The 24,400-nt window shown below is 43.2% G+C and overlaps 1 protein-coding gene across 1 annotated transcript in view; it reads right to left on the bottom strand.

Moving 5' to 3' along the window:
* The window catches only part of ZNF521 (zinc finger protein 521), a gene marked incomplete at its 5' end in the record, with an annotated part of 246,223 nt that overhangs the window by 146,243 nt on the left and 75,580 nt on the right, over positions 1–24,400 (bottom strand). Inside the window, one exon of the mRNA XM_086472764.1 lies at positions 3,595–6,947. Within this exon, the coding sequence (XP_086328890.1) occupies positions 3,595–6,947 (3,353 nt within the window). The remainder of the gene's footprint in view (positions 1–3,594; positions 6,948–24,400) is intronic.

Raw genomic sequence — 24,400 nt, forward strand, 5'->3', positions numbered from 1 at the left:
ATACACTAGTGTAAGATCAGTTTTACCAGTAAACTGTTGGCGTAAGCCGGAGTCCATCCCCTCCTCCCCTGCCAGCTAAGCAAGTAACAATACAACTATTATTGTACAGTTACGCCGGTAAGATTCTGCATGTACAGAAGTCTCGAAGCTTAAGAAGTGAGGGCACACCTTCTGCTGAGCCAGGAGTTCTCTCATTAGGTGCATCACAGCATATTAAGGAGGAATAAGAGAAATAAGGCCACACAGTTTTTCTTGAACACTGCTTTTTATCTCCAAAGTGCTTTACAGAAAATGTATTGCAAGTTAGCGTGGCAACACACTTTTCAGGAACGATCAATCTTATGTTCTGAGTAAGGAAAACGAAGCAGAGATGTTCAAGTAGTTTCGTCCAAGTCAACAAAGCAAATGAGTGACAGAAAAAGGACGGATGTCTAGTCCCCAATTCACTATCACATCAGAGCTTGTTCTCCACTTTTAAACATTAACTATCACCAAGAAGACTACTATCCTAGCCTAACAGTGTGCTTGCAATGATTCAAGACCTTTACAAGAAGCCTACAGCCTGAATTCAGCATCTCATTAAGCTCAAAGAATAAGTTACAGAACTACCAATTTCAGAGCTCTTTCCATGGCTAGCTATCCACAATCTGCCTGTTTAAGTCTGTTTGACAGCTTACAGGTACTAGATTCAGCAGTATGATGGGCTTAATGAGTTCTGAGCTGTTCCTTGAGTTGTTTTAAGTGATGATGGGCACTGCCCATCCTTTCCCATCCCAACTGAAAGGCAGCTTTCAGTGAAGATGACTCAGGTCAACATCTTTCCCTTAGAAGCAGGGCGAGCATGGCAGGTGACAGCTCAGCTGATGACATTACACCATGTTAAGGTAATCGTGCCCTATCACGTTACTGAGTACAGGCTAAAAAGGGAAGTCTTCTAGTTCAACCATGAGAACACTTGGCAAAGAATCCAGAAGTGACATTTGTACTCTCACCATAATAATATATTACTGAGTAACAGTGTATTCAGCACTATTAATGGTCTGACAACTTGTCTCCATATTTTTCTTGCCTTAGGAAAGAAATGTTCTTTACATAAAGGTTGAAATCTCAAACCACATGACTCTCAATAATGGAAATGAAACCTTCCCTTCTTAATATTATGATTTTTTTTGTTGAAAAATTCCCCAAAATAGCATGTTTAAATAGCCACCTTCAACATCCCATTCAATTCAAGAAATATCCTTCCAGTGGAGTAGCAAAGCCACTGACTAATAACAAATTTTAGAAATCTAATTTGTTTTTACTGTTTGTGGTATATGCTTATGTTTTCATTTCTCTCAGCCTGGACATCCAATCTACAGTGTTAAACATTTGTGTATTACCACTCTCAAGTTTGATTCTCATTGCTGTAATGCTCACATCACTACAATTTGAAACCAGTAATATCTGTTAGAAAAATAAATTGTCTTTCAGGATTTTACAAACATACATTTATGGTTTCCAGAAGTACTAATGCTCTATCAGGAACCTGATAGCTTTGTGCTTCCCATGAGAAAAGAATCTGAAAGTCTATGTTACTTATGCAGAGACTAGAACCACAGTCACTGAAAAATCAGTTTACAGGCTCTGAATGGGGGCGGGGGGCAAACAGTGATTTGAAAGCAGGCAAATGCTATTCACAATCTCGCCATAGTTTACAAGGCTTTCATCTTAAATAGATTTCTAAGAGAAAAATCAAAAGGAGTAAGAAGAGGAACATGATGCCAATCAGAAGAAGACATAAGAACTCTGATTATACATGACCCAAGTGCAAGAAGATTCACTGATGACACTGAAGGTAACTGACCTTATATCACCACAAAGGACTCCCAAATTTCTTTTTGTCTACTTTACAAGCAAGATAAAGACAAGTTGGTAACATCTTAGCATGGAAACTGTCTCAACACACACGATTCTGATTGTGCTTGAGATAGCATGAATTCTCTTCCAACATGACTGGGAAGAGAGATTTCATGTAGTCACTTGGGGAAAGATGACAGAAACAGAAACTAGGATGACTCTGAACCTATCAAAAACATGCAGCTGGTAAACCTGTGGTTCCCACTCAGCAGCAGTACTACAGCAGCACCTAATGGGAGCCATTCCTTTTCCCTCTTCTTTGAAAAGAAGGTCTTCCTTAGACCTGTGGTTCTCAGTCTAACAACCTGCTCCTTCCACAACCTCCACATCACACCCCATTCCCCAGGTGTCCCCCACCACCGCCCAATGTGCAAACTGGAGATGCAGGAGGCATGAAAGCATAGGGCCCTTCCCTGGCAGATACATCCTGCCTGGTACTTCACCCTCATCTCCCAGCTCCACTTCCCTCTTTGTGGCACTCCAGGACCTGTGCTACCTCAGTGGCCTCTCCCAGTCTATCTTCAGCTATGTTCTTGGTAGCTTCACAAATACTTACCTCTTGGCCTACATTTCCTTATGTATCTTCCTTCCTCCCTCTCTGCCTCCCTCCTGCCTTCTGGTTTGCACAACACTGTTGGATGACACGCTGAGAGATTTCTTACCCAACAGATGGGCTCACAAACAGGGAGTGAGGAAGGTGACGGGAGAGCAGCAGCTCCCTAGCCACAGGGTATCCATACACATTCAGAGCAATGGGTTCCACCATGCTTGTACCATTAAAAGCTAAAAGCTTTCTTGAAACAAAAGCTGCTATTTCTTATCATTTGTTTGTGCTGTGTTTTTTAGGCTTCCTGAACTATAAGGGGTCATAAGATACCATGCCTAAAATATTAACCCTAAGTCATTCTATTAATAACATTTCTGAAGACAAAACACATTCGCTTCCCTCAGTACACGACCCCCCCACCTTCCCATATACAAGTGTTATTACTTGGTCACTGGTGACTGAGGAAGCAGATGACATCTTTCAAATGTTTGATATTTACTTTCTAAGTTATGTTGCATGAACGGGATTTCAGTCAGCAGGCACTAGGTGTTTCAGTAACATCAAAATGTTGTTCATCGGGAACGGAAAGAAAAACACAACAAGGAATTGCATCCAAAGGAATGATTTCCCAATTTACCTTAGGCTAGCATTGCACTTCTACTCAATCAAAATATGCTATAAGAGGGAAAAATGAATGTCTACAACACAATTTACAAAAAAACCCTCTCAATTTGTTGCTCACAAATATTTTTTGAAAATCCGCCCCTTATGCCAGCATTTTGGCTCACTGTATTCTACTCCTCTGCCATTAATGCTCTCTGCCGTAAGCACAACTCCCAGCTGGGGATTCCAATGTGTGAGGGAGCTAGGATAAGATTCCAGATCTCAGTTGTGCTGGCATGAAGATAGGTCTCCTCAGTGATACAGAAGACAATATCCTAGGGACACTGGAATTCGTCCTATTCCGCCCAATTCAATCCAAGATGTAAGGCATATCAAGAAGTAAGAAATCACTAGCGAATGGCTACAGATGGAAATGTAAAATGGTTCAGCCTAAACATTTCATGACAAGTGACAAGACAGCTTGAAAAAAGGCGTTTTTTTTCCAAAAGGATGGAAGGTGTCAAGAGCAAAGAAAAAAGGGTTACCTCTTCAGTTTGGGAGGGGCTGATTCTGGGCATTGGAGATACTTGTGGTGTTTTCAGCTGTGTACTGTTGCTGTCTGGAACAAGCTCTCTGTGGATTGACTGAATATGGTTTTGGAGTTCGCTTTCTGATTCAAATTTAACATTGCAACTAGAACATCGAGTCTTCAGTCCCCCTGCCTTGCTTTTGTTCTCAATGGAACTCAAGTTCTCATTTTGGCCCATGCCTTGTCTGTTACTGCTTGAAGGGATGTTGACACTTGGACTACCACTTTTACTGAGATTAACACAGCTAGCACACAGACCATATGGCAGACCGTTGATGTCAAGTTTCACTAAATCCTGTTTTGAGCGGAATTCCTTCAAGCAAGAAGCACACTTGTACAGTTTCTGGAGATGCTGTGCGCGCCCCGTGGATTGCACAGCAGAACCGTTTCCAGTTTTCTGCATGTGGAACGTGCCGTGGATTTTCAGTTCCAGCGTGGAGGTCACTGTCTGCATGCACACCACACAGCGGAACCCCGTCAAGGAGTTCCTCAAGTCAGGGTGCATTTGGCAATGCTCTAAAAACTCCTCCTCGCTTTGGAGAGGCATCTTGCAAATCCTGCAGTTTCCAGTGTCCAGGCTCTTACTATGCGTGACCTTATGTTCAGTAAGAGTCAGAAGAGACGGAAACCGCTCGCCACAGATTGGGCACATATAATGTTTCACTGGTCCCAAGTGTGTCTGCATGTGTTCTCGGAGCCCATTTTCAGAGAAGAATGTTCGAGAACACACATTACACTTGTAATTCCCTTTAATGAGTTCAGCCTTTTTCTTCACTATGGCACTTTCTCCAGGTCGAATGTTGTGGTCTCGAAGCTGGTGATTTTGCAGGAGAGTCTCCATGGTATAAGCTGCTCCACAAATGTCACAGCCATACATAGGCTCAGATGTGTCCACATCTTCTTCGCTGCCATCATGGCTGTTATGGGACTCCTGGCTATTCGTCAACAAGGTCTGGAGTTCCACCTCCTCTTTCTGAACCTGCTCAGACGCCCCATTTGTTCCACAGTTTGGAGTTTTTGTTTCAAAAACACAATGTTTTTCCCTCAAGTGCTTTTCCAGCAAGATGATAGCATGGAAAGCTTTGCTGCAGAACTTGCAGTTGTACTTCTTGCTGTGCGTAGTAATGTGACACTGCAGCTCCACCTCCGTACCAAAGGACTCACCACAGAAGATGCACTTGTGTACTTTGCCTTGGTTCTCCAGGTGGTTGTGTTTAACATGAAGCTGTAGGTCAGTCTCATTGCGGAAATCCCAGTTGCAAGATGTACATCTGTAGACCTTCTTTTCATTGCTGTGCTTCACAGCCAAGTGGAGCTGAATGGAGACTTTGGAGTCAAAAACCTCTTGGCACAAGGTGCAGCGGAAGAACACAAATGTGTGCATGTCCAGTAGGTGTTTCTGCAAGTCATCCACAGAAGTGAACTGCTTGTCACAGCTTTCACAGATGTAGTAGGTTGAGGTGATCATGAAATGAATGGTAACATGCTTCAGCAGAGACTCCTGATTTGGAAATTCCTTGTTGCACTGAGGGCAGGTCAGTTTTGGCAAGACAGTGTCAAGATGTGTTTTTAAATGAGTCTGAAAACCGTCCAAGGAAGTATACTTAGCACCACACTGATTACAAATATATTCACCTGCAGGACGAGGAGGAGCACCTCCAACTGCCTGCATCATTTTTAAAGAGGTCTGCTCAATGGTTACAGGAGATAAGGGACTCATGGCTCTGGATTTTTTTCCATTGTGGATGTAATTCAGTGCCAAAGGTATGTTCTTATGGTTCTCCTTGATATGCTTGTTCAGTTTAAGAACACTGTTAAATATTGGAGAATTTGTACAGTAAGAACAAGAATACACTTCCACCACTGGATCTTTCGGGGTTCCAAGCACAGGGGAACCAAACCGGGAACTGCTAAGATCACAATGGACTTGTCTAATATGCTCTTCCAGAGAAGAATCTGTAAGAAATCCCATGTAGCAATGGGGACAAAAGAATGCATTACTGTCCTTAGCAGCAGGGTTGGCAAATCCATGAGAACAACGGATGTGTTCCTGAAGGGTGTTGAGGTCATTGAACACTTCAGAGCAGAAATTGCACTGGTACACCATGGCAGGCATGGTAGAAACTATCAGTGCTGGGTCTGGAGCTTCATGGACTTGCTTAAGATGTTCATTCAGATTGTAGAGAGAAGGCAATACCTCCAAACAATACTGACAGATATGGGCTTGTTCAGGCTTATCTAAATGCATAGTTTTCAGGTGTATCTGCAAAACTGCAAGGCTGGAAAATAACTGTTTGTTGCAATAAATGCAGCTATAGGTAACTTTCGCCTGTTTACTCGAAGGACCAGTGATATCTGGCACCTGCTGAGCTGCCCGCTTCCTTCCACGACCTTTTGGTATAGGAGGAGCCGTTTCCACCATTGTTGAACTATCCACTGAGAGATTCGAATCCGGAGTGGTGCTAGAGACTGAGGTGTAGCCCACAGTTACCAAAGACGGGCTGTTGCTGTGGTTGCACGACTCTGGCTGCTGGTGGCTGTCCATGTGGCTGTACAGCTCCTCCACAGTATGGAAGTTCTCAGAGCAAATGCTGCATGAATTCTTCTTCTCACCATTATGAGCCTGCTCCATGTGATTCACCAGAGACGTTTCCTCTACAAAGAGTTCATGACAGTAAACACACTGAAGAGCAGATCGGTCTTCGTTAGGGGAACACTCAGGGTGACATTCTGCGATGTGCTTCTGAAGATCTTCAGGAAAATCAAAGCCTTCCTCGCACTGACTGCATTTCTGAGTGTCTTTCATTTTCCAGTCCTCCATCCGGGAAGCGGACTGAGAGCCATCTTTGTTCCTCTCGTGAACCTGCATGTGACCATGCAGTGAACTAGATGACAAGAATCCACGTCTACAAATGGCACACTTATATGGCTTGTTGGACGTATGAGTCTTTAAGTGAATTTTAAGATGATCACTCCTTGAGAATGCTGCGTCGCACTCACTGCAGTGATACTTCTTGTCTCCCGTATGAAGCTTTATGTGGCGGTCCCTGCTCCGCTTGTGTTTGAAGAGGCGACTACAGTACGTGCATTTAAAAGGGAGCTTGTCGCTGTGACTTTGCTCGTGGTGCTTTAGGTAGCTGAGGCGGCTGAACGATTTGTCACAAAACTGGCATGGATAGGGCAGCCCTGGGCCTCCTTCCTCTTCACCAAAATCACAACCTTCTCCATGGCTCGGGGAAGTCTGGTCCTTGCTAGAAGGGGATGATGCTGGCCATGAGCAAGTGGGGTCATCCTCAACATCCACTCCATCTGAAACGAGAAAGAAACACGCCCACAAGCTTAATCTCTACAGTTCAAAGGAGGCAGAAAATGCGTACGAACAATGCACATCTGCTACTCCCAAACAGCTAAAACACTAAACTCAGACTAGGATACTTTTTACACCTGTATCCAACAGCTTCAGGATCACATTTATTTTCACCAGACTGTAAAACATTAAAAGTTATTAAGCAGTTCTGTGCCTTTATTAACTTTTTATTGCTTTTTTACCATTCTTTCTCAGTTGTAGGGTATGTATTATACATTGACAACTTTATTAAAATGCAGGTTTTAATATATTTAATGTTTCTTTTTTATCCATTGTAAAATGATTTGCATATTATGTGAGCATCTGAAGAGTCAAAGGAAAGGAGAAAATATTACAAGAATGATTTAAAATTAATACAGTCAACCCATATGCCTAATATTTAATGAAAAGATTCCCCCTGCTTTGCCACAGGTTTTTTTTCCCTTGAAGTTGATTCTGAACACAGAAATCTTTTAAAGGCTATTACTGAGAGAGACTTGGGTGTTACTCTAAAAATTACAGGGGCGGAACAGGACAACAGCATAACCAGTGAAGTTTTCTCTAATAAATTGCAAACAGATTTCTCCAATAACGATACAATTCAGTTACTGAAAGCTGGCAGCTGGATCATTAAATGTTCAAAACAAACTAACAAACCAACAGCCAGGATCAAGGAAAATGAGAAAGTTTCAAAAGGGTCAGTTGTGAACAGCATTTGCTTTTCCTTTTCAAGTTCAAGAGGTTGCCCACCATTTCTTCCTTTTTGCAAAGGCCTCAGCCAGCTGAACTTCCTCAGCCAGCAGAACCTGCGCTGTGAGATGATCACAGACAAAGCAACTTGTAAAAAACTGGAAACAGGAAAAATGATAAACGATTATGGTAAAAGCTGAAAGATTTACGAGTAACAAGGAAAAGACAAAACAGAAATGCTAGCCAGATAATAAACTGAACTAGTTACCCATGACATTACCTCATCTCTAGAAAGGGCAAGTTGTAACTATTTTTTTTTCAACAGATGTGCTGTACAGTTTTTCACCTTTTGTATTAAATGTAGATTACAACACTACAATGATCATACTTATCTTAATCTAAAACTCCTTTAAAAATATTAAAATAATGCTTGAAAGACCACCTTACATCCAATAATCCTTCTATTCCTTTCCAGGGGCAATGCTTGGGGTTTTTTTCCTTTTAGAAGTAAAATTGACTACAGTAACAGTACAGAAAAAGACAGGATAAACCTCTTGAAAAATATCTTTCTTAAGGCATTCTTGCAAAGCAGCAAATTTCTTAACATCTTCAGCCTTCTCTCAAGAAATTTACTACCCCAACATAAAAGTTAGAGCTGGCCTAGATTATGTAAACAAATTCCAAGCCTGCTTTCTGTAAGGTAACAAGATTTTACTAGATTATCAGCCTCTTGCTTATCCACAGGAAACAGATGAGGATTCATTCCTTTCCTGCATCTAGAAACTGATGACAACGCCATCTCACTATCAATGCCAGATGGCAACCCTCTAACTCTGAGAAAACAACCAAACACCATTGCTGGATGCCTGCCCATTGACACAATGCTTTTCAGGATAAGTTGGAAACGCGTTTTTATCCTCTTGTTTATCTCTTGAAGAGGAGGGTTTCACAAATTACACACACCTTTTGCACACACACAATATCTATCTATCTATCTATCTATCTATCTATCTATCTATCTATCTATCTATCTGTATTGACCTACATATGAGTCTGTGCTAGTGGTATATATTTGAATAACAAAACCAAACCCCAGCCCAAGTGCCATGTCCTTGAACTGAAAACAAAGGTGTTTGGTCTTTTAACATAAAAATTGAAAAATAAAAATCCTTTTTTCCAGCAAAAGTACTACCATCTGCTAAATTCTTCCCAATGAAGTGAAGCAAAGTTGCTCATTGTCATACATAAGAAATAATACCAGCTAGGTGGGTTTTCAAGTTGGTACATTAACGATTGCAATATTCACAGGAGACTTTTAACGTAAATCTGTGTACTGCCCTTTCAAGTTGCTGGGTTTGACTCCAGAATCAAAAATGATCAAAACAGTGGAATAACTATTCACAGAAATATATATTAACTTTTGCTACATTTTAAAATTTTATTTCAAATGAGCATTTTCAGACAGGTCTTTTAAGTGGAAAAACCTTTTGTCCTTTAAAAGTCAAATATATTTCTGACACACGACCACTGCTGGCAGATAAACAGGAATTTATGTCAAGCAACCGAGTGAAGAAAAATAGTCTGCGACTGCCTAGGCAACATATTTTGTAACCAAATTTAGCATTAAAATGTATATCCTATGCAGAAATGATATATTATTGTATAAATGTTTAGAGGAATATATAGTAAGTGTTATAAATAGTGTACCATCACTGACACAGTAGTAAATCACTTCCTTTCTGTGGCCACTGCCTGCCCGGTTTTACCTATTATACAACTGTTCCCCCTGGCACGCGGGTCTCAGCGGGCTGTCGGGCTGGCAGCAGGGTCAGGATCAAGCGCCGAGTGTGACCATGGCATAAGCCATGGCAGCTCCTTTCCCCCATCCAATTCTCCTTGCTTGCTTGGGGGTCTCTCTACAGCTTTTATACATGGTAAGGAAAGCAGAGGGGGAATAGTGTGACTACAGCGCAGAGCAGGTTCTTACTTTCCAAATGGTAAATATAAACGTTTCTGCGTGTCGCTTTGCTGTTGAGCTTTTTAATCTGAGCCCATAATAATTCTGCAGAGTAATTCTCTTTGTGCAAAAAGGAGAAGAGCAAACCACTTTACAAGCCCGACTTGCACCCTTTTAACGTGAAACGTGAAAATCTCTCACCCTCTCGGAGCTACAGAAGAAGGTGCAAGGCAGGGGGAATTCCGCACAGCGCGCGGCAGAGGACAACAGGATTTTCCTGAGTACGAGCCACCCGATGCGGCCAACACGTTTCCCTGGCTTCCCCCCGGCCCGGCGGGGTGGGGAGAGCCGGTGCGGAGGGGGCATGGGCCGGCAGCCGCCGTGCTCCGGAAGAAGGGCCCCTGCGCTGCGCTCGCACAAAGGGTCCCCAAAGCCCGGCCTGGCGGCCCTCAGCGACCCACGGAAGGGTTCGGAAACCATCCTTCTGCGACAAGGGAAACGTTCCGCTGTGGTGACCTTTGCTGTGCAGGCTCCAACCTCAGTGCTGGGAACATCGTGCGCGACGGACTAACGGGCCTGGTGAGCTCAGGGGCCGTCTAGGAATGGATCTGGGGACAGCAGTCAGCCACAAACCCGACTAAGGGTGACTACTTCTACAGCAGGACGTGGGCGATGGCACTTGTCCTGTCGCCTCCCCACCCTCGCCCACACAGATGCTGCCCCATAAAATTAACGTGTGACCATTAAGAGCGGCTCCTTCAAAATGGCAGCGACCCGCTGCGTGCCGCCCCGCCCGGAGGCTCCTCCGTGTGCGCAGGCGTTAGGCCCGGGCCCTGGCAGCCGTGGCGGAGGAGCTGAACGGGAGGCCCCGCAGGCGACCAGCAGGCTCGGGATGCGGACTCCACCCCCGCTTTCCTGGGGGACTTACCACAGAGCCGGCTCTGTGCCGGGGGTAAAGTTTGACCTACTGTCGGGGTAAAGGACTTCAAACCCCTTTTTGCCCATCGCTCTCATAGCAAATACAAACAGTTTGGTGCTACTCTGCATACAGCCACGTGGATATAAACCTGCTGATGCCCACCCGCCAAGCTATGTCAACATTACAAATACTGACTTTTAATGTTATAACAACCTGTTTTAAAATACTCCGGACCAAATTCAGATGCACACATACAAGTCCCCAGGAGTGGCACACATCTATCTCAGGGTAGAACAGGGCTCCAGCTATTCGACAGAGCGTCTTTGGAGTTTTAAAATATATCTTCTGTATCGACTTATTTTTTTTTCCTTCAGCACTCACTAAGTGCTACTTACCGTAAATGCCTTTTTTGTGTTATGGCAAGTATTCTGAGTTTCAATGTGATGCACTTAACATGTCCATGTAAATTTTTAATTTTTGGAACCAGTCACTTCACACTCGCTGACTCTAAGAAAGCTCTAGCACTCACGACCAAAAAACTTTGCTGGAAATCGGCTACAAGGCCTAAAAGTCTATTTAAAGATGCAAATGTGTGTGAATAGTTAGTGCAGATGTTTTTCTACACCAACTGTACTTGCTGAGTTTCACCATTTCCATAAAGCACATTAAAACAAGTGTGTGAACACTCTGAGATGAAAGTACCAAGCACTCCTGAGACTTCCAGTGGAAAGTAGAGCTGCCTGATTTTTCTCCAAGCAGACAGGAATGCCCATGATTCAGCAGCCTGAGTAAATAAAAGAGGTCCTTATTTCCTAATTTTGCTGGCTGGCCACACTGCAGCAGTCTCTGTGCTGCTGCCAAAGGGGATGCAAAACTGGAACTACACCCAGCAGCTGAAGGACTGTCTTTGTTAGCCAGCCAGGCCTTCCTGACCATCTTCTGGCAACAAAACTACCGTATCCTGCGAGGAAGACCTCCATCTCAGGCTCGATAGTTCTCTAGTCTGTCTAATAGGACGAAACAACAGATTTTGCCTGGTCTGTGTTGGAGAAGGACAGCTGGAAACTCAGTTAGTAGCAGAGTAACACCTGTTCAGTCATATTTGTGGGGGAAAGTGCTCACTAACAGAAAAGTGAAGTAATACCAGAAGGAGTTATCCCACGAAAGGGGAGGGAGGAAGGGGGAAGCATCAGAGCACAAAAGCACCTCTGTGGAGTTCGCAGCCAGCCACTCATGTGCCAGCCCCAGTAGTCGTGAGGTCTTAAAAGTGATCTTACCCTGAGAGCTGCTGACTGAATTAACAGTACTGCTTCAGAAAAACGTCCCTTAGTCACCAGGAAGGTTTATGACATATGCATGCTTTGGCTGGAATACGCTTCAGGGCACTTGCTTTATCTTGTCTTGTTTTTCTGTATGATTTAAACGTGGGTTTGCTGCCACTAGACAAATGGCCACATTCCTAAAGCAAATGTCAGCAAACCTTTACGTGCCATAATACATAAGGTTCCTCTGATAGAACAGAGTTTACAAATATGAACAAATTAATATTTTCGATATCCTGTTAGCAGCAGTTTTCTATTTTCCCCATTTTGCTGCTCACGTAACTGGGGCACAGACAAGCTGGAGCGGTTTGCCTCAGGTTAAAAATGTAATCTGTGCAAAGGAGGAAACAGAACCCGTATCTCCCAGGTCTGAGCCATCCCTGCAAGAAACATCCTTTCTCTCCGTGAAACACAGTGCTGGGAAAATGCGTGAGCTGCTGGACCCGACCAAAAAGAAAGCCCAGCAGCTTAGCTGGACCGACATCCCCAGCTCCGGGTCCTTCGGATGCATTCTCGCTTGTTTGCCCCCTTAACAGTAACGGCAGACCGGTCACACAGCTGCCCCCAGGACCCCACCTGAAGTACTAACCAGCAAGGCTCTTTAGGTACAGAGTTTATAACATTGGGTTACATAGGCTGGGAATAGACACTAAAAACGGCAAATCAAGTACAGCAGGCACAGCACAGAAACCCACCTACGACACGCTGCCCCAGGCACACGGATTAGGAATGCACATGGATCCATCGAACTGTGGTGTGGTTGTTACTTGTCCCACCACCGGCCAGAGACCTGCTCAGACAGCCCTGCACACACACACCTGTGCTCACACACTCATCTCGAAAGGGCCGGGCAACGCACACCAACAGCTTTGCTAATTCACCTGATGGCGTGCTGCACGAGAGAACTTGAACCGTAAGCGAGGAAGGACTAAGCAGCAGGCAGGTAGGTCAGTTAACTGGATGTATGATGGAGCTCCACAGTTTTAAATCCTTGCATTTTTGCGCAGGTAATTGAATGGAGTGGTTATAATATATCATATAGTTTACTTGTAATGGCCATTTCAGGTTTTAGTGCTGGACACATTTTATATTATTACCACCACTAATTGTCTGCAGGGCTACCTTGAAAATGAGATAAGGAATCTTAGGGGAATATGCAGGTGTGAATAAATAGTAAACGAAGAGGTTAGATATTGCTGAAATAAAACAATATTGTGCTGTGTGCTGAATAGATCTAAGTAACTAGAAGATCAAAGGATAGCGTTTAAGCATTCACATGACTTCAGCGACGGCCTAACGGATGTGTCACCGAAACAAACTACGGTTTTGAAGTTTTTAATAGAATGAGCAGATAGTGCTAGCCGTTAAAGTCACTTTAAATAAAATATACATTATTACATAATATTCTCCATTTACTTTCAATAGAAATGTACACAGTTTTGGAAAAGCTGCAACTTTAATACAACCATCACATCTTTTTCACATCAGTGACCCCACATTAAACTCACTCATTTGTCTCATAAGTTATTAAATGGCTTGAAAACTAATACTCTGTAATGGGCATTCAAAAGAGAAATGTGAACTTTAAAAATTATTTATAATTTACAGATGTTTTTTAAAATCTATCAATATTTCAAAACTGCTTTGGGAGCACCAATTAAATGCATTAACAGCTAGGTTACTGGGGGAAAAACATACAAGGGTTCCTGATCGGCAGAACTGAGACAGCTGGTAGGGAGGTTTCCCCATTTTACATTTCGTAACCAGAAGAAAGGCAGCTCCTAGAAACAACAAATAAGTCACTTTAATACCTCACAGGAAAAACCTGCTTGCTTTTATAAAATGCCTTTAATGCCTACATAAGTAGTTAACATCCCTGTATTGCTCTCCTAAGGTAACCTAAGCCTCCAGTTCCATTATGTCTTCTTCAGAAGACATATGACTATTACATATGTAGAGAGGAGCATAAATGTTTTCCTCGATTGTTGCTTAAAGTTCATTTGAACAGACGGAGCCCAATGAATTCCATCTTCTACAGCCAAATTAAAGAAAATGTAAGCAGTTCACATTCTGCTCCACCTTCCAAATCATACACAAAACCCAATTTGCAACTAGAAGAAAACAGAGCTACCCTCCGCTTGTTTGAGGGAGCTGGTGTTTTGTGCCTCTCTAGGCAAAGAGAAAGAATAAGTCATTTTCCACAGTTCTGTATATATAACTAATGACAGTCACCATCCTCAAAGCTTATTATACTGCTTTACATAATTGGGAATCGCATGTCACACAATTAATTTACAGGGGTTGTTTAGTTGTGACTATACAAGCAGTAAGCGATTCAAATTAGCTCATTTGTCCACTGCTTAAATGTGACAAACACATTTACACTGTATTTCTTCCGCTGTTAAGTTGCTGTTTCTTTTAGTAGCTGTTTTTGTTTGTTTGTACAGTGTGAGTCAGAGACCACCAGGCTTGTTCCATCTGAAGCTAGGGTCAGAAAAAATCACCCTGAGAATAATTACATTTAGAATCAAGATAATGGGAGAGCAAAAAACCCCATTCAAATACTCTAGCAAACTTGCACATAATAATGATCTCCTAAGAATCTATATATTAACAACCTCATTCACTAAAAGCAGTGATTCAGTCAATCAGGTCTTTGCTAGAAAATAATCATTATAATTTGTTGTGCTGATAACAGTATTTGTACTGCTTATTAAGAACAGCCAATGGCGAGGGGATAAGAGTTCAGGTTCCTCACTGGACTCCAGCACTTTCCTCTGCGTTCTGCTTTCACTGGGCCGTGCTCTCCCCAGGCAACACCATGAATAGGACCAGAAACCCTCTCCCTCCAATCCTCCCCCGCACTGCAGCTCCTTTTGAAAGCTGCTGAAGTGTACAGAAGCCTCGGAGACAGCAGCCCCCGTAACACAGCCCCAGTCATCAAAGTAACTTTCCAGTGGCACACGGGTATTAAAATGAGCTGACCGCTCCTTTCTCTCCCAGGTCACAATATAAGGAGCGTGTCTGAAGTCAGGGAAGCAGAGTTCTTTCTCTTTGCTTCCCAAAATCAAACGGTCCAGAGGCTCGGACCCTGAGAGCTGGGGGAGACCCTGTTTCACAGCTGCCTTCCAAGTCCCCATTCCCACACAGCCCCAAGACCCCACGGGGAGAAGGGCAGGCCGTCAAAGCCTCCCTAGCTGGAGGCTCGGACAAAAGATGGAGCCCTTGGGCAGGACTTGCAGGCAGAAACCCCTGAGACGTCAAGCACCACCTTGGGTCCTCATTTGAGTATCTCCCTTCTTTCGGTTCATCTAACGCCTAATCCTGAAGGTCTGCAGGGATTGCTGCGGATGCACCTCACGCTTGGGCACCTTCCCCCCTTTTTTGTCATGTATGCCTGTCCCTCCCACCTGTACCCACATTTCAGCCACCCCAACTCATTGCTTCATTGCCTCTAGACCAGAGCAGCACCAGCAAGACGCACTGTGGAGGGGGCTAAACTAGGACAAAGAAAAGGAGGCAGGCAATGCGTGGAGAGCCAAAAGAAAGGAACATAGGGTGAGGAGAAAGAAGGGAGTAAATAATTGCATCAGAAAGAAACCCAGGCAAAGATATCACAAAATCTTTTATAGAAAATGGAAGTAAAAGGAAATTAAGACCAAGCAAAAGCAATGCAGGCAGTTAACGCTTTCAAAAACATATCAGTGTTATTTTACAGTGTGCTAGAATTAAATACAGTAAATAAACACAGAACTGCTTATTTCTTAGAATGACAGCGATGTGGTGGCGGTCTTATTTACACAGGTGAAAACTCCTGGACCTAGATCTGCAAAGGGACTTAGGTGTCTCCAGGAGCAAAAGAAGCAAAGAAAGCAGGATTCATGGGGCCCTGGGGGGGGAACCAGGAAAAGGTCTGCAACCTCGCAGCTTGGGCACTCAGCTGGGAGAGGGGAGTACTGGGCTCATAATACATTAAAGAGGCACTGGATAAAAACAAAAACAGACCTAAGCATGAGTTCCAGACTGCAAGAACCCCCGAACTAAATGAGTATCCTTCTCAGCAGGTTAACAGTTCCTTCTCAAATGTGCTCCTACCAGCCCTACGAATAGGATACTCTGCTTCAGCACACCTGGCTTCCATGGGAAGAGACCTCTGCACAACCCAAGAGGCAGGAAACGTGGCTTTGAAGCCCCTCAGGATGCTGAGGGAACTGAATCGAGGCCTCATGCCATTTAACACCCTACCCACCCGGCCCCTCTAGAGGGGAGACAGGATCACAGCACTTTCTGCTGAAAGTGCCCGCTGTGTCCTGGGCTTGGTACAACGCTCTCTCCGTGCAGCAGGCTGATCAAAGGCGATGGGCACCCAGGTGCTCACACAGGGCGGCCTGCCTGGACTGCCAAACCAGAGATACCCAAGAAACCTTTCATGAAGAAAAGAAAAGAGGTGCCTACCAAATTGGGGTGAACCCAGAGAGGCAGGTTTTGGATAACCAGTTCTATTTAGCTGCTTCTCATCCGCCTACATCCCATTTTAGGCTCGCTTTTTTGAGATCTGGCTGTTTGTTAGTGCAGATGTGCTGCACAGCTGTTAACAGTGATGTCCCCAAGCAAAGGTAACCTTGGGTTTTAAATCAGTCAGTGCTTAGAATGGCAGACAAGTGCTTACACCCACGCTAGTGCAGCACAGTCGAACGGGGGGCAGCGTGTCCCAGGAACCTTGTCACTGCAGCCAGAATGGCGTGACAGACAATACAGCCCTTTCTCCCCAACCTGCTTTTTTCCCAGGCTACTTGAACGGGAACACATGTGGATGCCTGTGCCACGGGACAGCACAGGTCGGGAGGTGTCTGTGGCTTCTACTAGTTCACAGGCAGTCTAGCCTGTAAGGGGAACCTAACGAATTTCCCATTCAGAATGGTCAGAAGACCAAATCCTCCTATGAAGCTGTCACATGTAAACTGTCACACCTATCATCTTCCTATCTTGCAGAATATCAGTCCCTCTAGAAGGAATTTTGCAAGGTAAGAGTTGCATTTAAAATACATATCCTTCATTCAGTCCTTTCATGTTAATACAGGTATATTTGGGTGATTTAATTATTAAAAAGAAGGGGAAATTCTTTGCAAAAGGCAGCATTTTCCTTCTCTTCTGTATAATTTCTATTCACCAAAGCTTGCTGAAACTCATGATTAACTGTCTGAAATAGAGGCCTCTCTAGAAATAAAGAGATCTCCACTCTGTTAAAGCCTATATCTGAAATAACCCTTTGTAGCTTCCTCAGTGTAGAATGGAAGCCTGGTGTGAAATACAGTAAATTAAGCCTTTTGCTGTCAGAGCTGGAAATAAGGGTAGAGCAGAACAGCAGCTGGATTTGAAATGAATTTTTTTTTTTTTATTGGCTTCATTTACATCCTGTCTAAGGTCTTCTGAGCAGCTCAAGGTGTCTTATCTCTGGCTACCAGGGGGTATTTTGCAGTCAAAGCAGTTAACGTACTTTCTCTCTCTCTCTTTTTTTAAGGCCATCTTATCTTATCAGACAGATCTCTTCAGGCTGAGGAGAACCCATACTTATCGGTAGCTGTACACTGTATTGACAGCTCAGTGCTGCTAGGGACAAATGAAAGCTTAGGGTAGAGAAAGATCAGTTAACCTGTTCCACTCTCAGTTTAGACTAATCTTTGGTTTGTCTAACTTCAGGAAACGTTGTACGTCTTTTCTCTGTTTACCCAGACAACAGAGGCAGACAATCACATCATCAGCTGCTAAATCTGGTGCACAGGTACAGCCACTGCAATAATCCCCAAGGCACGCCGCTGACCTCCAGCAGCTCCTTCTCCAGGTGACTCAGGGGCGGCGGACCCCTCTGGGAGCATCTGCGAGCTGCTGGGACCGCCCAGCAAAGCAAAACCCGAGGCCTGACAGACTCACCATTTGTAAACCAGCCCTCCCTCGGAGCACGGGGGGCGCGCACCGAGGGCCAGACAAGGAGAGTAAACCCCTGTACGGTCTGAACGGAAGCCATGGGACTGAAGGTGAGCCCAAAGAGCATTCTGCAAGCCCGTTCTTGGGCCAGAAGGTGAAGCAGCAGTTTATTTAGACCTGTCCTCCCTATCCTGCCAGGGTAAACTTTACAGCACGACATGATCAGTAACTAGGAGCAGTCGGCCCTGCTAACTGGGATCTCCAGGAAATACAGAAGCCAGCTTTCTCGCTTACCACACCAAAAAAGATACAAATGGCATGACTCCTCTTGTCCTTTGCCTGATGTCACGAGCAGTGAACCAGGTTTATAAAGTTACGGCTGCTGCTACTGAAAAAACATTCACCATAGTTTCAGGTGAAAAAACATGTAATCGAACATTAAGCCTTGTGCTGGTCCTCCTTTCTACTTTTTTTATACTTATTTTTTTCCTCTCCCTCTTGTCTCCAAAGACTTCATGAGCACTTTCATATTAGTGATAACCCTAGACTTTCCCTGCAGAGAAGGTTCGCTATTAATTGTCCATTATCTTGGTGTGTCAGCACAAAGGAGAGGGGAAGAAATTCTCATCCAAATGGTTTCACCTCCCTCTCTTGAGAGTGATGCCCTTGTCAGGGCATTAAAGACATGAAAACCTGCCACTTATCAGAATTGTGTTTGAATCGAACTACTGTCCTTGAAAACAGTAGACACCAGATACCATCAAAATAAGCCACATTGGCACATCCTGCTCCACTGTGACTTAGGCAACCTTTATACAGCTTACACACACACTTGTGATTGCATGCGGCCAGTAACATTACAGCCATGGCTTAAAATAGGAAAGGCACGTTCTTTTTCATTTTACAAAACAATAAGCATATTATAAATAGCAATTGCCAGAATGAAGAAAAGTTGGCCAGCATCTATGTTAAGTCTCTAGATACCATATTAAAATGTGGGATAGTTGCATGTGCAGATTTTTTGAAAAGAGACGGTAGTGGAAGGAAGAAGATACATACAACATTTTTCATGAAACAGTTTGGAAGATTTCAACAGTTTAAATAAGCCTGAGGACACACTTGAATGTAAACTCATTGCTGAACCAAATCGTAAAATTTTTTAATTACTTCACACCACCAATTCTTAACAAAACATAATTCAAGCCTATTAAAATGCTGCATTTGCTTGCCAGAACGAAACAATATTTCAAAAGGTCTTTAGTCATTCTATTCACCTGTTCAGAAATGAACAGAAAAAGACTTAAGTTACATCCACAGCTGCAGAGCTCTATCGGTCTGTTTTGGACAATCAGTGAATGTCCTCGCTTTTCACAATTTGAAGTCACAAAGAGGAGGGAAAAAAAAAAAAAAAGAAAAAAAGAAGTTATGCTTTGCTTTTAACAAGTAAACAAGTGTACAAATTAATTCAGAGCTGTAATTTTGAAAATTTTCTATGTTTAATGTGCACTGCAGTTAAACTACTTTTTCTGTACAAATTAATTTACTGCATCAGTGATCGATGTTTATGTTTAGGCAATTTTATTTCTCAGTATGGTAAAATTAGACCTAATAGTTGCAACCTGTTATGTCCAATCTGTCACTGAAATTCAAATTGCCTTTTTCCTATTATTCAAGGAGCAATTTGGAGGAATTAAAGCCATCTAAAACCAGAAGACAAACAATTCTCTGCAAGGCCTCAATAGCCTGTGTTGTCAACCTGCTCTAGAAAGCGGTGGTTCTTCCTCAGCAGAACCACTGCCACCTTTTCCTCAGGTTCTGAACGTTTCCAGCCTGGAGAGCCACAAAAGGTACGAGCGTCTGTACAAGGTACGAGACAGCAGAGCCCCTTGAGGGGATGTAAAGATGGGACACGTTTTGAGGGACTGGATAATCATGAACAGCTCGCAGAGACCCTTCCCTGTATTCTGTAACTGTTGATGTTCACATGTTTTCAATTAGCCATCCATGTATCTACAAAAAGTAGATTTTGTTCTTCATCTGGGACAAGTTAGTTATTGTCATCTTGTTCTTGTCAGTGAAGCACTCAGCTCCCACCGACAATTATTATTTATTACTTCCAGTACTGAAATATACTGGTCGAACTTCATTTACTGTCCTTTGCTCTACTTTTCCTCACTTCAGTGGGGTGGCTGTGCCCTACACACCAGGCTATTCCTCTTAATCGCCTGAGGCTTCTCGTGTTTCTGGACGGGATGTCGTATGCTGTTTCTGTACTCATTTACATGTTTTACTCTGAAAAGCCTAACAACAATGCTCCTCACAATTAAGGAATAAATACACACTGCCCTTCCCCCTCTCACACCTCTACCTTTATCCTTAGCTTTATTTTTCTCTCTGTGTTTGTGTGTGGGAAGGAGATATTCATTTTTCTCACACACAGAGAACGAACGCTTCGCTTTCCGAACACCCGCATGCATGCAAGTTTTTGGTCTTGTTGGAGATGGATGAAATAGAAGCAGTGAGATGAGAGTTAATGTTGGTTTTGAGGAGATTTTGCATCTTTTCCAGTCATTTTGCTTTACACTCTATCTTTTATCACTTTTAAAATTCCAAGTAGGCTCATTTCTTTGCAAGATTGCTCAGTTCATCAAGCTGATTAATAATTTTGCTACTAGGCTGTACTGATTAACATGGATTAGTCAAGTGATTAATAATTTTACTGTTTCGCAGGACCAAGCTGCCCTAAACGTCTTGGGTTTTGATAGTATTTTACAACTGGAACTTCCTTAGATGGATGATATGTAACTTCCTGGATTCCCAACACTCAGCGAAGTGGCATGACCTTACCCCTGGGTTCGCTCCTCTGTTTCAGTGCCCATAAACCATTTTCAGATGACAACATTTGAACTAAGACCCTTGCTTTTTGTACAGCACTTGGCTGCTACTTCCTCTTCCTCCTGGTTGCTTGTTTCATTCCCCTAGTTGATGTTATCAAACTCATCTCAATGTGAGGTAAAGCACGTCTTTTTGCTGATTCCTACGCAGTTCCTAGAACAAAGACCTTAACTTCTGTTGATCCCTTGGCAGCCAGAGTAATACAAATAACATCATCATCTACACGGGTTCGGGTATGTATGTAACTGTTAAACCATTTGATGTGGGATGGAAAATAGACACTTTATTTCTAGTATTTGAAGCACAGACCATTGTATTCCACGATTACATTTACATGCTTCCTCCTGAAGCGGCCAATGAACCAAATCACTATTTATCATCTATTGTACAAGATTTCCTGACTCTGCTTGTGTTTAGACTTCTGTTTTGCTGATACTGGACTTCACAGTATCGTTAGTCTCCAGAGGAGCCTGTAAAAGCACAATCTATTTCTAAGACTGAATAGCGGGCTCTGTGTTAGGTAATGCATTGGCCGGTAGGCTGCACTTTCTTGCTAATTACAGTGGAAGTTTTCTCTTAAAAAAAACCATGGCATTGCAAACGGCATGGAATCAGCTTTCTTTCTAATTGGAGCTTTCTTTCTAATTCTCTCAGTACTAAGTTTCCCCATAAACACACTCCTCTATATTTGGATACTGGGTTTAACCCTCTTACACAAAATAAGACTTGACACAATTATATATTTATTTGATCTTTTCTAAAGCACCAATTGCAAGCCAAGTAGCATAAAGAGCCAAATGCAAACCAGTAAAAGTAGAAAGCAAAATCTAATAGCATGTTACAATATGCTACACACACAGAATTCAAAAGGGACCTGCCAGCCCCAAAAGATTCAATTCCTGCCTAGTTAGAGGAAAGCGAAAAACAAAAGGGTAGCAGATGCAAAAACAAAGGTAGGGAGCCCATAAAACAGTCATGGATAGGCCAACTGAAATAAACAGGGCTTGCAGCTTGCCTTGAAGGCAGCCAGCAAGGGGCTCTGGCAGGGAGTTCCGCAACTGAGGACAAGAAAGACTCGCCTTCGGCCCGCGCCTGCCTCAGCCCGGGGAGAGAAAGCGACTATGTCCAACTGCGAGCAACTGCCAGACAGGGACGTGGAGTGCAAGGCTGCTGCCCAAGAACTGGGGGATTAAAATTTGAACAGCTACATGGATGGGGCTGTATTTTTTAATACATCAGCTTTCCACCCCAAAGAGGCTCCAGATCAATTTCAAGGGAAACAATTAGGAGCACTGACAGTAGTCTAGTCCAGATGACTGCAGGATGGTCTTTGTCCAAGATAAATACGCAAATTGTCAAATAAGTTGGAGATTCATCACAAGCATGTAGAACTAGGGCCCTTCTTGCTGGGGAAGGAACATTATGATGTTGGTCAATAATACTCCCAACTCGTATCCTGCACTAGCCTCAAAATGTGTCTCTCCACATCCCAGAACGCTTCCTGCTTCTTTATTTCATGCCCATTAAGAAGGTAGCCTCAAGGCATATTGTCTAAAGGTTTCCCTCCGTTTCTGCAGCCTTGTAGGTGTTGTGCTACAACCGGTTTCACTCCTCTAAAACATGTCTACTGGAGACATGTTACATGCCTGGAAATACACTGCAGACCTTCTGCAAGCAAGCAGTTCATAGCAGACCAAATGAAAGTATCATCTATTGTAACATCTCCAGCCAGTTAATGGAACTGCGACCTCTAACTCCCCTGATATCCCACATCGCACATAAAGACAGAGGAAAAAAAGGAGATATAGTGGAAGACTGCCTTGCAGAAAAAAAGCAAATACTCATCCTGGAATAAGACATTACCCACTTGGTCCAACCATTTAATTGTCCTAGGCCAGTCGCCAGTTTTGGGTCACCTCCTTGGGCCAGGCTCCACAGTCATGGGACAGGAGCCCTCACCTCCAACATGGACACAGCAGCAGCTTGGAGAAGCGAAGAGCTGGGGAGTGAAGGGTGCACCAGGAGCATCCTGACCATCAGGAGGAGCCCGTAACAGCTGTTCCTGCCGAGCTACAGTCCCAACACAGGGTCACTTCAAAAAATTGGTGATGCAGGCAGAATCACGCTGTGGACTGGATCTGGCTTGCAGGACATTTTTTGGACCACTCTGTATCAATTCCAAAGCAAAAGCTCTTCTCTGGCTTCTACTGTGGCAGAAAAAAAGCCTGTTTTGTGGCTTTTTAACACCTGGGCGCAAACCCAATCAAAACAATCTGAAATGCAATCAAGACAATTAGGATTTTTTATTCCTTCTGATCTTAACGTGGCTGCAAAGGAGACCGATAACCTTCCGGTCTGATCTTCATCTTCCTTCCAAAGAGGAATATGAACAACATCGGAGCAGACAATCGCAGACTTTGTACCGATGTGCAGGCAGCCTATACTAACCAGGCAGCCTGTAACAGGAAACATTTCCAGGAATTTTACATGTGTTTTTATTACGGCAGGATCTGTTTTCTCAGTTTTATTCAGTTGTGAGCTGGGATTTTAGAATGCAGTGGTACAATACTGTGTCTGCTACTTAGAGAGTGGGATGGCTGAAGAAAGGCTGCATTCTCCTTGAATGTTCTACATAAATACTTGGCTTTTGTTCCCTGGCTCTAATGTCTGCTACTTTAGCCCAGGCTTACCAACCCCACACTGGACCACTTTATTTCCACAGAAAATTTCCAGATCTCTGCTGCTATTTGATACAAAATTACTGCTTCTGAAATATTTTAGTTCTCCGACTTTCTTCACACGCTAAAACCTGCGTTCCATGGAAGGGGTGGTTTGTATCACCTCAGATTATTTTATGTGAGGTAAAAAGAATCTGTGACCCTGACTTAGCTTTATCACGAGCTCCTACTCATATTCTGTGAAGAATTTAACCCTAAGCGATCGTTTTTGTAAGCTTAACTATGTTCCTCCCTTTCCCCATGTATTTAATTGCAAAAAAGTTAATATTCTGTGTGTGGCAGGCATGATATACTGGTGATGTATACCGAACACACTGAGGAAACTTCTAGCAAGTCATTTACGTCAATGAAATATTAGCAGACACATCCAACAGATACAGAGGAGAACCAGCAGAAAAAGAATTGGCCAACCTTTTGAACACTAGGCTGTTTCATTTGACTTATGTTACCGAAATACTGTAATATACTAAAATCTACAGTCTCAGAATAAAACCCTGGCCCTGCTGAAGCCAATGGAATTTTGCTATTAACTTTAACAGGACCAGTATTTCAGCTTCGGTCTGGTTCTGGTTAGATGTAGGGTTTAAGAAATCAAACTTATTGCCTGGGAATCCAGTGGTAATATTCAAAACGAATGAGCTATATTACTTGAGTTCATGAGGAAAATACAAAATTAAAATTATGGTAACTTTTCAAGGTTTATTAACTCAAGTCCCATAGCCTCGAGGGGCTATCTCCATCTGCCCTATTTATATGCTACCATGACAGCTCCTGCTCTTCAATAAGTTATGTTAAAAAAGTCTTTGTATCATAGGATTTTTTTTAACTTCGCACAGATAAGTATTTTCAGCAAAAGCACACTGTGATTTTATTTTATACTAATTAACTATGAAACTTTTTTTTTAACCAAGTATGAGTACCTAACCACTAACTTGCATACGCAAAATGCATTCTGGAGTGTTTATTTGGA

The sequence above is a fragment of the Leptosomus discolor genome, chromosome 13, assembly GCF_034619465.1.
Source record: "Leptosomus discolor isolate bLepDis1 chromosome 13, bLepDis1.hap2, whole genome shotgun sequence".
In the NCBI taxonomy this organism is placed as follows: Eukaryota; Metazoa; Chordata; class Aves; order Leptosomiformes; family Leptosomidae; genus Leptosomus; species Leptosomus discolor.